This window comes from Labrus mixtus, chromosome 21 (assembly GCF_963584025.1).
Source record: "Labrus mixtus chromosome 21, fLabMix1.1, whole genome shotgun sequence".
Taxonomy (NCBI): Eukaryota; Metazoa; Chordata; class Actinopteri; order Labriformes; family Labridae; genus Labrus; species Labrus mixtus.
This window is the reverse complement of record NC_083632.1, coordinates 22,965,032-22,981,703: the sequence shown is the minus strand read 5'-3', so window position 1 is coordinate 22,981,703 and position 16,672 is coordinate 22,965,032. Positions and strand designations below refer to the sequence as shown.

The 16,672-nt window shown below is 41.8% G+C and overlaps 1 protein-coding gene across 2 annotated transcripts in view; it reads left to right on the top strand.

The window, feature by feature from the left end:
- Positions 1–6,204: 6,204 nt before the first annotated feature.
- rhbdl1 (rhomboid, veinlet-like 1 (Drosophila)) overlaps positions 6,205–16,672 on the top strand; it is a 45,892-nt gene continuing 35,424 nt past the window's right edge. Inside the window, exons 1-3 of one of the 2 annotated variants that reach the window (XM_061028542.1) lie at positions 6,205–6,741; positions 6,884–6,959; positions 15,393–15,551. In XM_061028542.1, the coding sequence (XP_060884525.1) occupies positions 6,915–6,959; positions 15,393–15,551 (204 nt within the window). In that variant the 5' untranslated portion in view covers positions 6,205–6,741; positions 6,884–6,914. The remainder of the gene's footprint in view (positions 6,742–6,883; positions 6,960–15,392; positions 15,552–16,672) is intronic. The other variant, XM_061028543.1, reaches the window with a different exon arrangement.

Sequence of the window (16,672 nt, the reverse complement as noted above, 5' to 3'; positions counted from 1 at the left end):
CCCCTTAATACTTGAAGACTTAGGTAGAGTACATCAGTTACATAAGCTGCTGCTACAGGCTGCCACTAAACCAAAATCTTTATTGATATTTACAACTCTGTGAGTTTGAGATATATTGTAAAAAAAAAAAAAAAAAAGGAAAAAAAAATCTGATTGGCTGTGCCTGAAATGACATTTTCATTACCAGACATTTTTAGTGTTTTACTGCGCTGTTATCATGCCAAAACTATAAATTTAAAATACTAAACAATGATCAATGTAGTTAATATTCTTTATACACATAAGAACAGACAAGTCATATGTAATAGTCTGAAAGGCTTTTCTTACATTACCCATGAGCTGGTTTTACCAACAGAGGGCAGTAGCAGCTGAAATACAACTCAGTGACCATGTTGTTTGATATCTGTCATTTTAGACTTGGCTTATATGTAATTAGCATTGCTGAATTAACTGAGGATGTGAAACTGTGTCACATAGTTGTGTTGGCACCATTTAAGAATGCAATTAATGTTAAAACACTATTTATAGAAATGAGTCGTTATGCTGCCGACATGTCCTGTAAAGTTTCACTGAGAGTTCAGGAGTGATTATTCTAGGTTAACCCAGGTTAGACATTAGATCTAGTTTGTCTGCACTCCTTAAATACTCTGTGGTTTGTTTATATGGACGCCAGCCAAAAGGGCTGCCCTCAGTCCAGCATGCATGTGCAGGTTTAGACACCAGAGGTCTCTCCAAACCTCATTTAACCTCCCAGCTGAGACATCAAGCTGCTCAGACAGCCTCAGCTTGACTCGACTAGACACAGCAGTGTAACACCAAAATGTCAGAAATAGTGACTGATGTTCAGATTGCAGAGCTGTCACTGTGTGCGGTGTAAAAACTGCAGCGACGCCCCCCCCCCCCCCCCTCATTTACAGAAATTCCAACACATCCCTTATCATTGATTATTCCCTTTGTATTTTTCCTTTACTTTCTTAATTCTCCCCTTTTCAACCTCCTTCCTCTTACACTCTTCAGTTTTATCCCCCCATGAGAGTCCTCTAAATAGAGCAGTATCGGCTAAAACTGTGTCATTCAGTGACCTGATTCATTTTTTTCACCATGTGGGTGATTCCCTCTATTAAACACTATCAAGACTGCCTGACATTCAGCTGCTCAAATGTGAAGCACAATCTTTTTCATTCCCTTGATTGGTTTAGGCGAGCAGGTTCCAGAAATCCAAAGAGCAATAGCCTTCTAAATGTAGAAAAGATAACACGAGTGAAAGGAGCAGTAAGATCAACACTAATCAACTGATCCTGAACAATGTTAACATGCTCTTAATAGTATGTTACAGATATACCATCAGGTTTTAAGAGCACTATTAACCCTTCAACTCTCCATCATGTGTTCAGGTCTGGTGGTTCATGTTTCATTCTAGCATATGTTAAACTTCAGACACCCAGAGTGTCCTTTCTTTTAACTCTAACTTGTTTATTTTCAGACAGGCATACATCTGGACAGTGCTTCATCTTACTCTGACGTCCACACAGAAGCATCTTGGGAAAAGTGTGTCCGTCTGCCACCTTGACAACCAGAGGTAGTTTGTGGTTATTGCTAAAATGTGTTAGATTGTCACATCAAAAACAAAGACATCATGTTACTGGAGTAGCAGCTACATGTAGTGGACACTACAGAGATTGGAGATAGACATTTAGGACAGCTAGACAACAGAGCCATCAGACTCCTCCCCAAACTTAAAAACCGTGACAAAACAAAACTAACACACAAAGCCACAAAAACTGAAAGACTGAAAACTCCATTCTCTCAAAAATAATAAAGTAACAACAGTCCATCAAATAAAGGGGTTCTCCTTGTGTGACAGAGAGATCCTTCCAATCCAGCCTTCTGAGAAATATCCAGTACTTACTACATCTGATCAAAAGCACGTCACAGAGAGAGAGCGACATGGTATAAGGAGGAAAGAGAGAGAAAAGGCAAGAAATAATGCACTCACACACTGTTTGAACACCAGGCCAATAAAGGCACATCAATGTTTTTATATATATATATATATATTGAAGTTGGTCGATTCAAAAATATTCCAGTAGAAAACAGACTTTGTGAGATGTGTGAGTTGGATGAAGTTGAAACAGAGTCCCATTTTCTTTTGCATTGTACAAAATCTGATGATTTAAGAGAATTATTGTTTCATGAAGTAAAATCTGAAATATTGGGGCGGACAGATGTGCAGAAACTGGAATGGCTGTTTAAGTTTGATGTGTTTAAACTTGCTAATTTTGTTTCAAAAGCTTGGAAAAGAAGACAGGATATTCTGTTTAATTAGTTTGACTTCTTGCTTTCTCTTTTTGTTTCTTGAGAATGAATATAGTTTACCTAGTGCACTCTGATCCGGGAATGTTTTTAATTTATGTTGTCATGTAAGCTCATGCGGTATGGGCATATGGATGTATGTATGACACAATAATAAAATAAAAAACTAAACTAAACTATATAAACTAATCTTGCTGAATCTCTTCATTAAAGAGACAACTACACAGCATCATCTTTACATCACCCAAACAAATGTAGCTTCTTTAACTTGCAGACTCCTCAGAATCAAACCTGCACAAATCACTGAAAAGACGGTAAGAAAGCCAGACTCTGATCTTCAGGAGTGCCTGTATGACTGCCTTCCTCAGTAGTTTTTGGGTTAAGAAGCAGCTCTTATTTTGGAATTCCAGACTATCTGCCTTCCTTGCAGTATGTTGGTTCTGCTTTCAAAAAATTGTCTTAATTGCACAAATACGTTAGCAACATTTCATATTTGTGTAATTTATACAATGCTCTCTCTCTCTCTCTCTCACTTGCACCAGCTTTTGGTTAAAAAATAAACATTGCTGTATCAAAATGTTGCCAATGTATTATTGCTTATTTAATAAGTGCTCTTTGTCTTTCGCTCACTGCGGCTTTTTGGTAAAATTATGACTGAAGACCTGAACTTTTCTAAAGCTTTCCTACTTTTTGATACTAGATTTTTAAACAAACAGAAATTGTATCATTTTAAAAGATGTCGTATCAAAAAGAATCATCACAGATACTTTTGACATCCGTGTTTGGTAATGATATGAAAATTGATTTGAACCTATATCTAATTTGAAAAGAAACAATGAGAAATGAGATACTGGAAATTAAAGAAATCTAGATTTTTTTGATTTGTACGAGTCATTAAAGGTTGCTAGAGTTCACGCTGAAGCGGATTGGAGCACTACTGTTTTTATGATTTCCAGATGTTGTGATATTGCAGCCCTGTGCTGACTGTTGTCAGTGCTGAAAATTACACTGCAAAAAGTTCAAATTGAAAACAGGGTAACAGGTAACTCAAGAAGTCAGTTCAATGAATCTTAATCCTGCAGGAGTTTTAATGCACAAAGAGAAATCCCTACAGTTTGCATTTCCACACACTATGTGTTGTACAAAAGGATGCATGGATGTCTAATTTTAAGACCCTGGCAGAGCCGGTGTAATATTAAGACATTTTATATTAAGATATTGTATATTAAGATCTTAAATTCAGACCGTTTTCACATTTACAGCCCCTTCTTAGCATCCATTTCTCTGACAGAGACACAACTATCCCCCCGCAGACACCCATAAATAAACACTTTGCCTTATGGACCTCCAGGTCATTAAGCTGGCGAGGAAGAGCGCAGACTGGCGGTCTAATTAATGCGCCTTTCTTCCCCTCTGAAAGGCCTTGTTATTCTCTCACACAGGCTACACCAGGTCTCTGCTACTCTCAGGTCTTGTTTTAAAGAGGAAGCAGGCCGCCTGGGTTTGCCCTGCCGTCTGCATCCACCCACCAGGGGTGAAGAGAACATGAAGGCTTTAGTCAGGCTCAAGAGAGACCATTCAGCTGGGAAGGCTTATCTCTCTCTGTCAGTCTTCTGGATAATGTCCCTTGGTGGTGCTGTAATGGAAACAATGATACAGGCGTGACCCTCAGTGGAGCTTGTGCCAAGTTGGTATTTTCATCATATTTGGGATTTCTGTTTTTTTTTTTTAAGATTTATTTTTGGGCTTTTTGTGCCTTTAATGGATAGATAGGACAGTGGATAGAGTTGGAAATCAGGGAGAGAGAGAGTGGGGAATGACATGTGGGAAGTTTTGAACCTGGGCCTTGGAGGATTATAGCTTCCATAAATGGGACATGCGCACTAACCACTGAGCCACCAGCACCCCGGGGATTTCTGTTTTACCTGCTTCTAGTTTCTTTTTGACAGAGCCAGCACTTTGTTTGGCAACATGTAAATCCTTCAAATCCAACACATAACTGGTTTAAGCTGGGTGTGTCTGCTCTGTTTTATTACTGCTCTGGATTTTTTTCAGTTCATTGTCCTTGTCGATCATTGTTTGATGAGAGTCTCTTGAGGTTACCAAGGCAACAGTTGAATCTTCAATCCGTCTCCTTCGCTGCGGTTTAGCGAATTCTCCAACAGTGACCTTATAATTAGATTTGTCTAATTCACGCTCACAACTACAGAGCATTGATGACAAATGAATTCTGAGCACTGATTAGCAGTTGAACAAAGAAACCCCGCAGAGCAGTCTGTCGGCACACAGGAGAGGGACTACTTTCATTTGCTACAGAAGGTCATTATTAATGTTCTGTTTAAAGTGGAGTGTGTCAAATGGAAGCGTAAAGGAAGGTGACAAAGAGAAAGTCTGGGAGTTGTGCCATGTTCAAGGTGGCCTGGACATATCCTTTAGGACAAACACAGCTGTTACCAGAGAGGCTTTATGTAGTCTGTAAAACCAAGTCTGAGCCCAAAAAGCACAAGACACACGGCTGTGATGAGGAGGTACAGATCATTTTTCTTCCTCTGGTAAGAGAAAATGAAAGCCTAAACATCTGGTGCAATTATGGAACCTAAACAGGCAGAGGCACTGTTTGTCACCAAGCTACTGTTGCAGGAAAAATCTGCCATTAGAGGAGAAGAAACCCTCCTGATTCAACAACAATGTGAGCTCAATTCGTCTCCAGGTCGCGTCTCCTGACGACGTCTTCAGCTGTTTCACTCACTTCTTATGAATTAAGATTTACGTCCCCACCCTCGCTCCTCGCCTCCCCTTCATCGCCATTGTCCTGAGGAGGAGGGGTCACTGCGGATTTGCTCTGAAAGAAAAAAACACCTTTTAAAGGGGATTTCAGTACAATCAGGCACATGAGCACTAACAAGTTCCTTTTCATCAATCGTATGTTCTGACCCCCTCTCACTCGGCTTCCTGCATGGTAACCTCTTTATTATGCTCCAGATTAACAGAATAAGAGCCTTTGTGCTGGTATTACTTATAATAAAGTATTGTACTGAGGATTCTGGTCTTGTGTTATTGTTGTATTTCATTTGAGCTCGTTTGAGGATCAGCGAGCCCTCCAAAGTTGTTTAATTGAATTATGTGCAGTTTTTTTACACGTGTGCTGGGGGTTGGTGTGCGGTTAATTGTGCAGCAGTGCGTACAATGTGCTAATGTGCCAGTGCTTATAATTAGCACAGAGATGTAAAGGGCTGCCGGGCAGTCTGTAGTTTTCTTTTGGGGGGCTGTCAGTGTTAGTGATATCATTATTAGATTTGTATTGTCTCATCTCCTCAAACCCTACATTTAACACAATAATCACATGGTTTGGATTTCACAATATGCCTGTGTTTTTTTTGGAGCTTTTGTCTTGTTTACAGTGTGTGGGCTTGTGTGTGTGTGTGTGTGTGTGTGTGTGTGTGTGTGTGTGTGTGTGTGCGCGCGTGTGTGTGCGTGTGCGTGTGCGTGTGCGTGTGTGTGTGTGTGTGTGTGTGTGTGTGTGTGAGTCTGTCAGTAACAGACCAGACATGTGTGTTTGTGTGGTTGGTATGTGTGCCAGTAGTAAGCTGCAGAGCCGCAGTGGAGCCCATCCCCTGCTCCCTCTCCGAGACACCTTACTCGTAGTTAGGAGAGGGAGCCGCAGCCCATGACCACTCCTTCAGCGTCTCCAATTGGAAGAGAGAAGCCACCTCCCTCCCCTGTCTCATTGGTATGCAGCAGGCGGCGCAGTGTGTGTGTGTGTGTGTGTGTGTGTGTGTGTGTGTGTGTGTGTGTGTGTGTGTGTGTGTGTGTGTGTGTGTGTGTGTGTGTGTGTGTGTGTGTGTGTGCGTGTGTGTGTGTGTGAGAGAGAGGAGAGGGACGAGAAAGAGAGAGAGAGAGAGAGAGGTAGCAGTCAGTGCAATGGGATAGAGGAGAGCGAGGAGGAGGAGGAGGAGAGTGAATGAGAGCAGCTGGATCTGCCTTCGCCTTGCCTTGCCTGTGTGCCCTGCCTGTCGTCTGCTGAAGCTGGGTTTTCTTACCGCCGCGCCACCACGCTGCACTGGCACGGAGTGGAGGCTCGGCCCATTTGCATCCAACGTCTGCACCCTCAGCACCAACAGGAAGACACACAGGACCGGTTTTTACACCCCCAGCAAGGAGGAAAAAAAAGACGGGACTAGCTCACCAGGCTTCTCCATCATCAAGGGGGGGGGACGCAGCAGCTACAAAAGGAGTCTGTCGCTACCATTTAGGCACTAGCTGCTCCATCAACCAAATCCCCCTCCACCTTACCCCCATCCTTACCAACACCTCCACCTCCACCACTCCTCTCTTGCTCCTCCCTATGTCCTTGTCCTCGGCGGCTCCTCTCACCTCCCTGGCCAGTATATGGATAGAAGCTCCCTGTTTCAGCTCATACAAGAGCAGGTAAGCCAGCAGGCAAGCAAGCCGCGGTAGAGGTTTCTATGGTTACGGGCTCCTGGCCACCTCACCGTCTATCCAGGGATTGAAACGTGGAGGCTTGGGGGTGAGAGCTGATGTTAGGATTTGATTTGATTTGTTTGCACAGGCCAAAATGAAAGCGTGAAAAACAACACAGGATGGATACAAGCATCATGGAGCCATGTGGGCCCCGAGAATGTGAGGTCAGATCATGAGCCATGATGGGGGGGGGGGCATCATGTCATGGTGAATGGAAAAGAGGGAGTGAGGAGGGGGTGTGTGCCTAAAAATACCTGGATGGTTATACTGTATGAATGGATGTATAGATGGATTATTTTCTCTATGTCCTGTTTTGATTTTTGCCCTAAATGAGGTGAAAATCACGCAAAAAAAACGGTCAGTTCTGGCTGCTGCATTGGTGTTTGCTGCAATCGTGCTGTACATGCATGCATTTTTGGGTCTGTGGCTGTAAGTGGGAGGGAGATGTTTTTCTGTGTCTACCACCAACTCAACCTTATCCTTTTATAGTTTACAAAAAAAACAAAGATTGTAAAATGACCCCATTTTTAATTACCAAGAAAACAGGTACTGAGGCAGCTCCTGTGTCACGGTTTCCTTCTAGAATAGAAGCTGTTATTTGGCTGTAAACTGAGGTCTTCTTTTTAAGCCCTGAAGCTGAAAAACACAGTATTTGAGAGATGTATTTCTCCACATCTGGTTTCATACAGTCCTCTGCCCAGACTGCTGTTTTCATGTCAAGTCAGATCTATCTTTAAGTCAAGCTTTGGTCTACCATCTCCAAAATGAACAAGCCAAAAAAAGGATTAGATGGCACATTCTTCTGAAAAAGCATGTACATATATATATATTTATCTTTTGCTCCCTGAAGACATATTGTTGGATTGTGTGGATACATGTGTACTTCCAGGCCATTCCCTAGCCTTGCATGTACCTTGGGTTTTCTAATGTGTCTCGTCTTTTGGAAGATGAACTGGTCTCTTGGGGTTTGGGCTGATGGACAGATAGATTGGGCTATCATTCAGACATTGATTATCTGCTGCAGGGATTGGGGGCTGAGCGGCCCTTCAGCAACACATTGATCAAAAGACCCAAGAGCCTTTGGGAGAAATGTATGTGTGTGCAAAGTTGCATTTTTATGAATGTGTTCCTATAAGAAGAGTAAGAAGTGGTGTGGGTTGGGTGAGAAGATGCTCTGTGGTCACACTAGTGAGTCAGTTACTGTAAAAGCACTTATCTGAGAACAGCTTCTGGTGATACCACAAAAACACACTTTCCTTCAAAGTCACATTTAGTGTGATATCAGAGAGGCCATTACATCTTATATCTGTTTTAGATGTAGCCGATCATGGGTTGGAAATAAAGCTGATACTTCCACAATGTAAACAGTGGTTGCTTTTATTGATTGTTGGGTCTACTCTGCTTGTACCAGTATGTTCATAGACAGTTTGTCCGTCCACAGCTGAACAGATTGTGGTCCCATTTAGCTCCAGACCAAATCACTCAAATAGGCTAACAGAATGTTTTTCCTCTTCACCTTTGGGACTCCTTATGGCGACCTTTGATTTGGAAAATGTCTTTCTTATTAAACTAGAATGAAATAAAAATCTGCCAGCAGCTTTTTGGACTGTGAACAGGCAAAGCTTGTTTTTTAACCGAGCCTGCATAAACATCAGGGACTTGTTTCTCATCCCAGTCCAGGAAAAAGCTTTGCAGAGCGTGCCTCGTTTTTTCCTTTCCATCTCTGCCCTCCAGATTTGATTTGTCACATTCACTGGAGGCCCTCCATGATGACCATGGTATCCCACCAGCCTCTAATGAATAAGGGAGCATGTTGAGGTCAAGTGCTGTTAAGTGTAGCTGTAGTCATGGTAACTAAGTGGTTGGCCAGCACATGTTGATACAAATATGTGATTTGCATTATTGCGTTAACAATACTGTACGAGGTGCATTAAATAAACTGATATTTCAGTGTGAATATTAGCTCTAACTTTCTGTTTTCTGCTGTTCTGACAGTTTAACACAGGCCCTGTTTTTGCAACATGCCTCAATCAGAAATAATCAGAATGGTTTCCTTAACTTCTGAACCGTCAGCTAGTTGGAACCATCATCTAGCAATTGTTAAAGTGGGGCCAAAACACCCTGTTCTTCAACCAATTGGTAAAATGTATGTGTTGCACCCTTGAAATGAACCGGTCAGAACTCGTCCATCTTAACTTTTAGCAACTTTTATTAAAGAAAATGCCCACAGTTTTACACACGCTTCATTTTTCAGCCTACACACACCTCTGTTAGAAATATAAATTAACTTAAATACTTATGGAAATTAAATTAGTTTAACTAGACACACTGATATAACAAATGACAGAAAAAAATATGAAAATATGAAAAAGCACTTTCAGCGTGTTACATATGGAGTCTTTTGCCCTTTTTTCCCCTCATCCTCAAATGGCAGTAACGAAGAATGAGCTATTTATTTTGCAGCCCTACTTAATAAAAAATGCTTCTCTGTTTTGGAGAGTCAATAGCCCTACAACTTTTTGATAAAAATTATTATTCAAGCCATCACTCACCCAACATTTCCTTCAATCAATTAAACATTGCATTAGAAAGGCACTAAACTCTAATGGGGATTCCTTGAAGTTTTTCCCTGAAAGCAATATGTCTATGCTTAATGTATTTGAGCACTGCAGGTCTAAAGGAGCGCCCTGTCAACCTGAACCACATGAAAGTGCTGCAGGGGCAAAGGGAAAGAAAGCAACAGTGGCAACATGAGTGAGTTTATTAGTCTTTGTCTGCAGGAGGTTGCAATGCTGAGCTCAGGCTATTTCTGGCCTTTGCGGGTGCACACATGGTTCTGAGCAGAGTACGCACACACATGCCGGGTCTTTGATAGTCTTTCTATTGTGTTGCCACTGATAAGACAACTCAATGGTCTGCAGCGCGTAGCCACCAGTATACACTTTCATTAGCTGCTGACTGTCTGCTCACTTGCCGTCTAGTCCTTATCTGGCCTATTTATATGTCCCTTATGAGGACTTTCTGAATACTATTCTGACATACTTATGTCATGTAGGGAGAAGAAACTCTCATATACTGTCCCCCCTTTCATCAGTCTGTGTTGTTCTATTTGCATTGAGCTGTATTTGAAAAAGCCGCTGGCTGTTTGTACTGTGTTTAAACGCCAGGAAATCTAGTTAGACGGCTGTTTGCATCAAGGAAAGTCCCTTGGCATCTCTCAGTATCCTGCACTCAAAGATAAAGTGGTTTGGATCTTATGGCCGTCACATCACAGTGCCACATTGGTTATGTTTAAGTGTAACAATGGTAACAGCAGGGCGTTGTGATAATGAGTGAGTGAGTGAGTGGCCCAGTTGTTGGTGAACAACCAGTGAGACAATATAACAGGTTTCATCTGATGCAATGAAAATAAACCTTGTAGATGCCGCTGACCTCTGCAGATACACGACCCTGTTCAAGCTTGACAGTCTTGTTCAAAGAGAGCCGACGAGTCTGTAGTATTGGCTGTGTGCCATTAGGTTAGAACTGTGTCTCTGTACTGGGGAACTGTACCAGTGCTGGTGCTGCATTCCTGCCTCAGTAAAGTATAGGACACCATCACACAGAGAGCAAATCATGTTCATTGACCAACTAGAATCAACCTTTCAAGATCCTGTACTTTAAAAATCATATACTGATGTATTATCAAGTTAGTAGGTGTACTAAGTTGCTGCCTAAGCTGAATCTTTTTCATTCTGGTAAATCTCTTGTGGAGATGTTTTGTACACTACTGTTTTGTTTAATGGTACTTCCTTTCAGTTTACTTAACTGTTCATGTCATAAAGACATTATTTTTATGAAAATGTATTTGACTAGGTGTTTATTACCAAATAGCGTTTACGAACTAAGTTGCCTTAAGCCTTACCTGGAGCCTGAATTATTACTTTTTTGAAAATATTGGATAGTACCTGATATACCTGGAGATGAAAATGATAACATCATGGTTAACTGTTTGGACCAAAAACCAAATGTATTCAATTAAGTATCATAGTGACAAAAATCCTTAAAAATCTTACAGCTGTAATGTTATCTCGTAACTTTTCACATTTGTTCTTAAACAACTGAATAAAGTCCATTATCACGACTGATTCCTATAACTTTACGCTCTATGGACTTTACAATTAGGAAACTTTAAGCTTTAAAGGGATTACACTACGTGAGAGTCTTTTATACAGTTGACAACTTGCCATTTGGAGACTGTAGTGAAAGCATGTAAACATGTCTGAGGTATCTCTTCTTTCTGAACCATACAATCTGACAGAAGTAACTGCTTTATCTCTGAGCCTTTAAATCCTTTTAAATAATTACATCAAAAGAACCAACACCAGGTTTCTAAAATCACTGATTTTATACCTGGTTCTTTATTTGAAACCCTTCAGTCTAATTCATTACAAACCTATTATTCAAACGAAAGCATTGAGTTATGAAAAAAAAAAATAATAATAATAATAATACAAATACACAGTCATTAAGCATTCAAATTAATGTCATTTTTTTTTAATAATTGAAAAAAAAAAGTACAATTAATTAATATTGAGAGTATTTCTTAACATCTGCTAACTCGGTCAAATCAATGCAGTTGACTTCACAACACAGTGTTTGGGTTTTAACAGATGCAGAAGTCAGCCAATCAAACGTCACATTAAATCAAAAATCAGTTTCTCTTATTGGCTCTGAGAATGGTTTTCTTTACTTTGGTACAAGAATCATTATTTGCCAGTATCATTTGATTTCAGTAGTTTCTGTACTACTTAGTGCTGAGTTATTTACCAGCCTGTCTTTTCATCGGTTGTGTTTCAGCCTCCTGCAGGACGATAGGATTAACTAAATATCAGTCCTATTGTTCTGCTTCATCGTGGCTGGGTTTTGGTGTTTGTTCCTGGACTGGAGGGTCGACTCCTGAGCCTCTGTTGAACAGACTGATGTGTCCGGGTTAGGGTAACCTGGAGTCGCTGTGCTGAAGGTCACAGAGGTCCTGGGGTTAATGTTGAGATCCTCTCTCAGTCCGCTCCTTTTTGCTCTTTTCTTCTTCCTTAAAGTCATGAAAACGTTCCCATCCTGTGACATTTCCATTTCCTTCAAATCTTGTTGCTCCTTACCCTTCCATGTTCCGTGTTCTCCAGCCCCGCCTCCCTTTTTTATCTAAACCTAACCTTCATCTCGTTACCACCATATACTCTCACTTGTCATCCATCTGCATACTGTCTTTTAATTACTTTATTTATAGCTTTTTTTTTTTTTTTTCAATACAGACATACAGGATAGACAAGAACACCAAATGATGGAAAGAAAGAAAGAGAGGCAAGGGGCACACATCTTGATGTCCAAAGCTGACAGTAGACCGCAAAAAGAAATTCAAAAGACTGCCCCACTTTTAAAAACGGTCCTGGGTAGAAAACAAACAAAAAACACACACACACACACACACACACACACACACACACACACACACACACACACACACGTGTGTGGTAGTCAGTATGCCAAATAAGGCAGAGTTTGCACATAATATAGACCTAACATAGCAGCACAGACCATAATGCAAACAGTTAAGTCTATTTTTACATCATCTCTCTATCCCTATCCGTCATTTCATTGCCCTTGGTCTCTCAACCCCTTTTTGTGTCTTCCCTTTGCCTGACGAATGCCAATACGTTGGGGGTAAAAAAAAGGGTGCGATTGCAAGAAAAGGGAACACACACAGAGGCGACTGGTAACCATGGCAACGGATGCAGCTTGTCAGAGTGTCGCCCTCACCAGTGTTGGATTGCTTCAATAACTGCCTCCTTCTCAGCCCCCCCCCCCTCCCCAACACACACACATACACATTTCCTTGTCCCTGCACGTTACCAGCCTGCACAACAACAAAAAAACCCGCTCATATTCATCTCAGTGTTCCTTATCCTGCTAATTGATAACCCTCATTGGCTACAAGAAGCAACCCTCCACCTCTGTGTATTCAGTCTCCCCTGTGTGATGTTCTGCCTGACTGAAGTCAGGAATACAGAAGGAATAGAATCTTTGCAGTGAGACAGCTCCACGTCAACACCTTGTACACTTTGCCTCTGTGTGTGTGTTTGCCACCGCTGTATGTGTAGTGATGTGCTGACATATGGAGGCTGACAGTAATCAGACGTCCCCAGCACCGCTCTCTGTTCCCCCTGTCAGCCGGGCTGAGCCAGGAGCACATTAGAATCTGATCTATCTCCCCTCTATAGCAAGTGAACGCAGAGCACTGGAGTGTGTCACAGTCGCCTCATAGGAAAGAGAAGAAGAGGACTCACAGCCACACTGCTGGGCTGTGCACAGAATAACAGACAGTGGTGGGGCATTTTTATTCTCTGTGCATCCTTGTTTCATATCTGTCTCCTCTCTGGCTGTCTCTGTTCTCCTTCTCCTCCTTCTACTGCTCCATTTTTTTTTAATTTCTTCCATCTTATCCACTGAACAAACCCCCTCCTCCTACTTACCATTTCTAACTCTTTCTTCTGCTGTTTTTTTTTTGTGCCCAACACATTCCCCATGTCGTTCTAGTACCTTAAACATCACAAAAGCTGCCCATTTCTGCACCATTTTGCTCAGAAAGCCTCAAGGGGGGGAACAGGGCCGCGTTTTAACAAACGTCCATGCTACACACAGTTAAGGGGATTATCTAAAAATAGACTTGGGTTTTCTTTCCCATCGTGGTTCTTTTTGGCTGTGTGTGCTTTTGGTAAACACCCCAGAGACGACATGTACATAATGTTGCTTAAAAGCATTTTTACTTTTGCAGTGGTGTTGTTTGTAGAGTGCTGTAAAAGTATCATAACTGACAAAATCACTTCAATATGTCAAACTGGCAGTGTGGGAAAACACTCATTCTGAGTCAAGCATCATCAGAACTAACCCATTAGCGCCTGCCTGAGCTCTCCCAGGTGAATACATGCATAACTTTAAAGGGAAATGAAAAAAGGCAGATTAAACGGAAATATAGGGACGCTTGAGTTTGGCTTAATGGCTGTAAAAAAAACTGTATGGAGGAGAAAAGCACATAGACAGTCAAATTGTGCAAAAGGAGACGTGCATAAACTCACATCACTGGATTCCTTAATTTATCTCCTTTGCTTTTTTAGTTGAGCAGCAGAGCTTTCAGCTTTGAGCCTCCTGCAGAAGAGACTGCCACGGCACAGCAGAGTCTAAAGCCGCTCTCCTCATGCAGCAGATGAAACACCTTTGTCTCACCGTGTCAGAGCGTGCCGGGTCCAGACTAAAGGCAGTCTAGTCGAGGATTCTTCTATTGGACTCATGACACGGGCAAACGATGATCCAGCATGACTGACTCCACACTGACGCAACATCTGAAAGCGCTCCTCCCGGGGGGGGGCGACGAGAAGCTGTTGGTTTACTATCTGCAACCTAATGAGGCTGTGTTGGCATTCAGGAAATGGTGAAAATAGAAGCAGCAAAGGGGCTCTTCTTATGTGGTCTCTTTGTGCCACTCCAGTTTGTCCCCAGGCCCATTTTCACTAATACAATCAGATGGACTAAGAAGAGGAATGAGCGCTTTATTTCAGAGCAATCAAATGTGTTTAAGAGGAGGAGGTAAAGAAAGCAAAATCAAGTTGTAAGTTGGTGAAGCTGCTGCCAAAAAAAAAAGCCTCTGCATTGCTTTAACCAAGCAGAGATACACACCCTATACTTTACAAGCTGTTTTCAAACCGGGTGCTATTTCAGACAACTGCACTCAGCCTTTTTTTATGACGCTCTCCTGCTTAAATCAATTACGAGGAGCAGCAGTGGCATACAGACATCAGCAGTAATAACCCATGGGGGCTGCGGGACTCAGTGAGCGAGTGGTGATTATACAAAAACCACACCAACTTCCAGCTGCAAAATGTGACCGGGGACGGAGGCGCAGAGTCAAATGAAGCATCCACTCAGAAACAAAGAATGAAAAGTCAGCCTCATTTAAAGCTGAGTGGTTATTTTGTGTGTGTGTGTGTGTGTGTGTGTGTGTGTGTGTGTGTGTGTGTGTGTGTGTGTGTGTGTGTGTGTGTGTGTGTGTGTGTGTGTGTGTGTGTGTGTGTGTGTGTGTGTGTGTGTGTGTCAGGCAAACTGCAGGTCAGGCCAGTTATTAGGATGACATGCCCGCCTGTCTTCTCTCGCTGCTTCCAACAACAACACCCGTCCTGCTGTTTGCTCCACAGACCTGCTCCTTTAATGAGGTTGAATAAGGATTTTTCCAAAGACATAATGGAGGCAGCACAGCTTAATTAATACTGGTGCCAGTGTCTGAGCTTCTGCCTTCTTCTCTGTACCTCTCATTTGTCTTTATGAGTATCTATCATGTGTGTGTGTGTGTGTGTGTGTGTGTGTGTGTGTGTGTGTACGTCTCAGCTGTCTATTACTGTTGCATCCTCCCCGAGGGCAGGCTGACACTTCATCTCTGCAGCGCTGCTAATTAAAAAATCAGGATGCATAACAGAAACATCATGTTCAAGACGACTCTTATCAGCATGCACTTTTTAATCGCCAGTGATCTGAGTGGGCTGTTTTTTTTATTTATTTTTTATCTCCAGCTGGACCCAGAGAACACCGGTTTCATCCCAGTGGAGAACTTCACCAGCTTGGTGGAGCACCATGAGCTGCAGCTGGACCCGTCCAAACTGGACATGCTGTTAGCCCTGGTCCACAGCAATGAAGAGGGACAGGTGTGCTACCAGGAGCTCATCGAGTTGGTGAGTAGAGAATCCACATGTAGAGACCACAGATGCACTCTGAGGGAGTAACATTGTCGAGGCTGCAGCACAAACACAAACTTCCACACACATGCGTGCCTTTTTTTGTTGGGTTTCAGAAAAGGTTACAGAATTGATTCAGACAGAGCCGGCGAGCTCCGCAGTGCTGAAAATTGACTCGACCATTCAGGTTGTTGTCCTGCACAAAAAGGAGGATCAATCTTTGCAGTTAATGTGTCAGTAAATCCACACACTTAACCTCACAGGCTGTGCACAGCCAGCACTAGAAAACACCCACAACAAACTGTATTACAGCAGCATATTTGATCTGTCTTCACTGATGTATCCAAAGGCATTTTATTCTGGAGAAATGAACATATAAACCCGTCTAACGGCAGCACATTGATAGGATATATACACTCATGTTCTCTTAACTACAGCTGCAGATATTCTGACGCCTTTTATTTTGGTCTTTTTTTTTCTTCTTTGAATGTAAGCCCAGGCTCTTCATTCTCCTCGAACAGAGCTTCTTTTAGAAACTCATTCATCAACACCTGCCTTCTGCTTCTGGCAACGTACAGATTTAAGCACCATGATCAATTTAAATGCAATTCCTGGCAAATTCTCAAGTCCTTAAACTCATTTTTACCTCCCTTGCTTCCTTTCTCTGTTTGTCTTACTGCCCATGCTTTGTGCTAAAGGCCACATGAGGCTACTTCACGTCAGCAGGTCAAAGTGTGGAGTCGGTGCTCCCTCACCTTAACTAGAAGAGTAAGAAATGATTGATACATTTGAGGATCAGGCAATTGTTTGTTTTTTTAAAACAGTGTATCAATCAGTTATTGTGATGCAAACATTTTATTGCAGATTTCTGTGCTCATAGAAAACAAAAAAAATAGTGGTTTCATTGTTTAAGTTACTGGAAACATCATAAATACAAAAGAAGGTCCCATTGTTCTAACAGCTTATAAAGGCTTTTTATCTTTGTTAAGATTATATGAAAACTGGTTGTGTTTTTCTCAAATAAGATTCAAATAGCATACATAGAAACCAGATATATTGCTTTGTATTGGTTTGTACAGTAACTCCTGTATCATCAAATATATCATATTTGTCAGTTT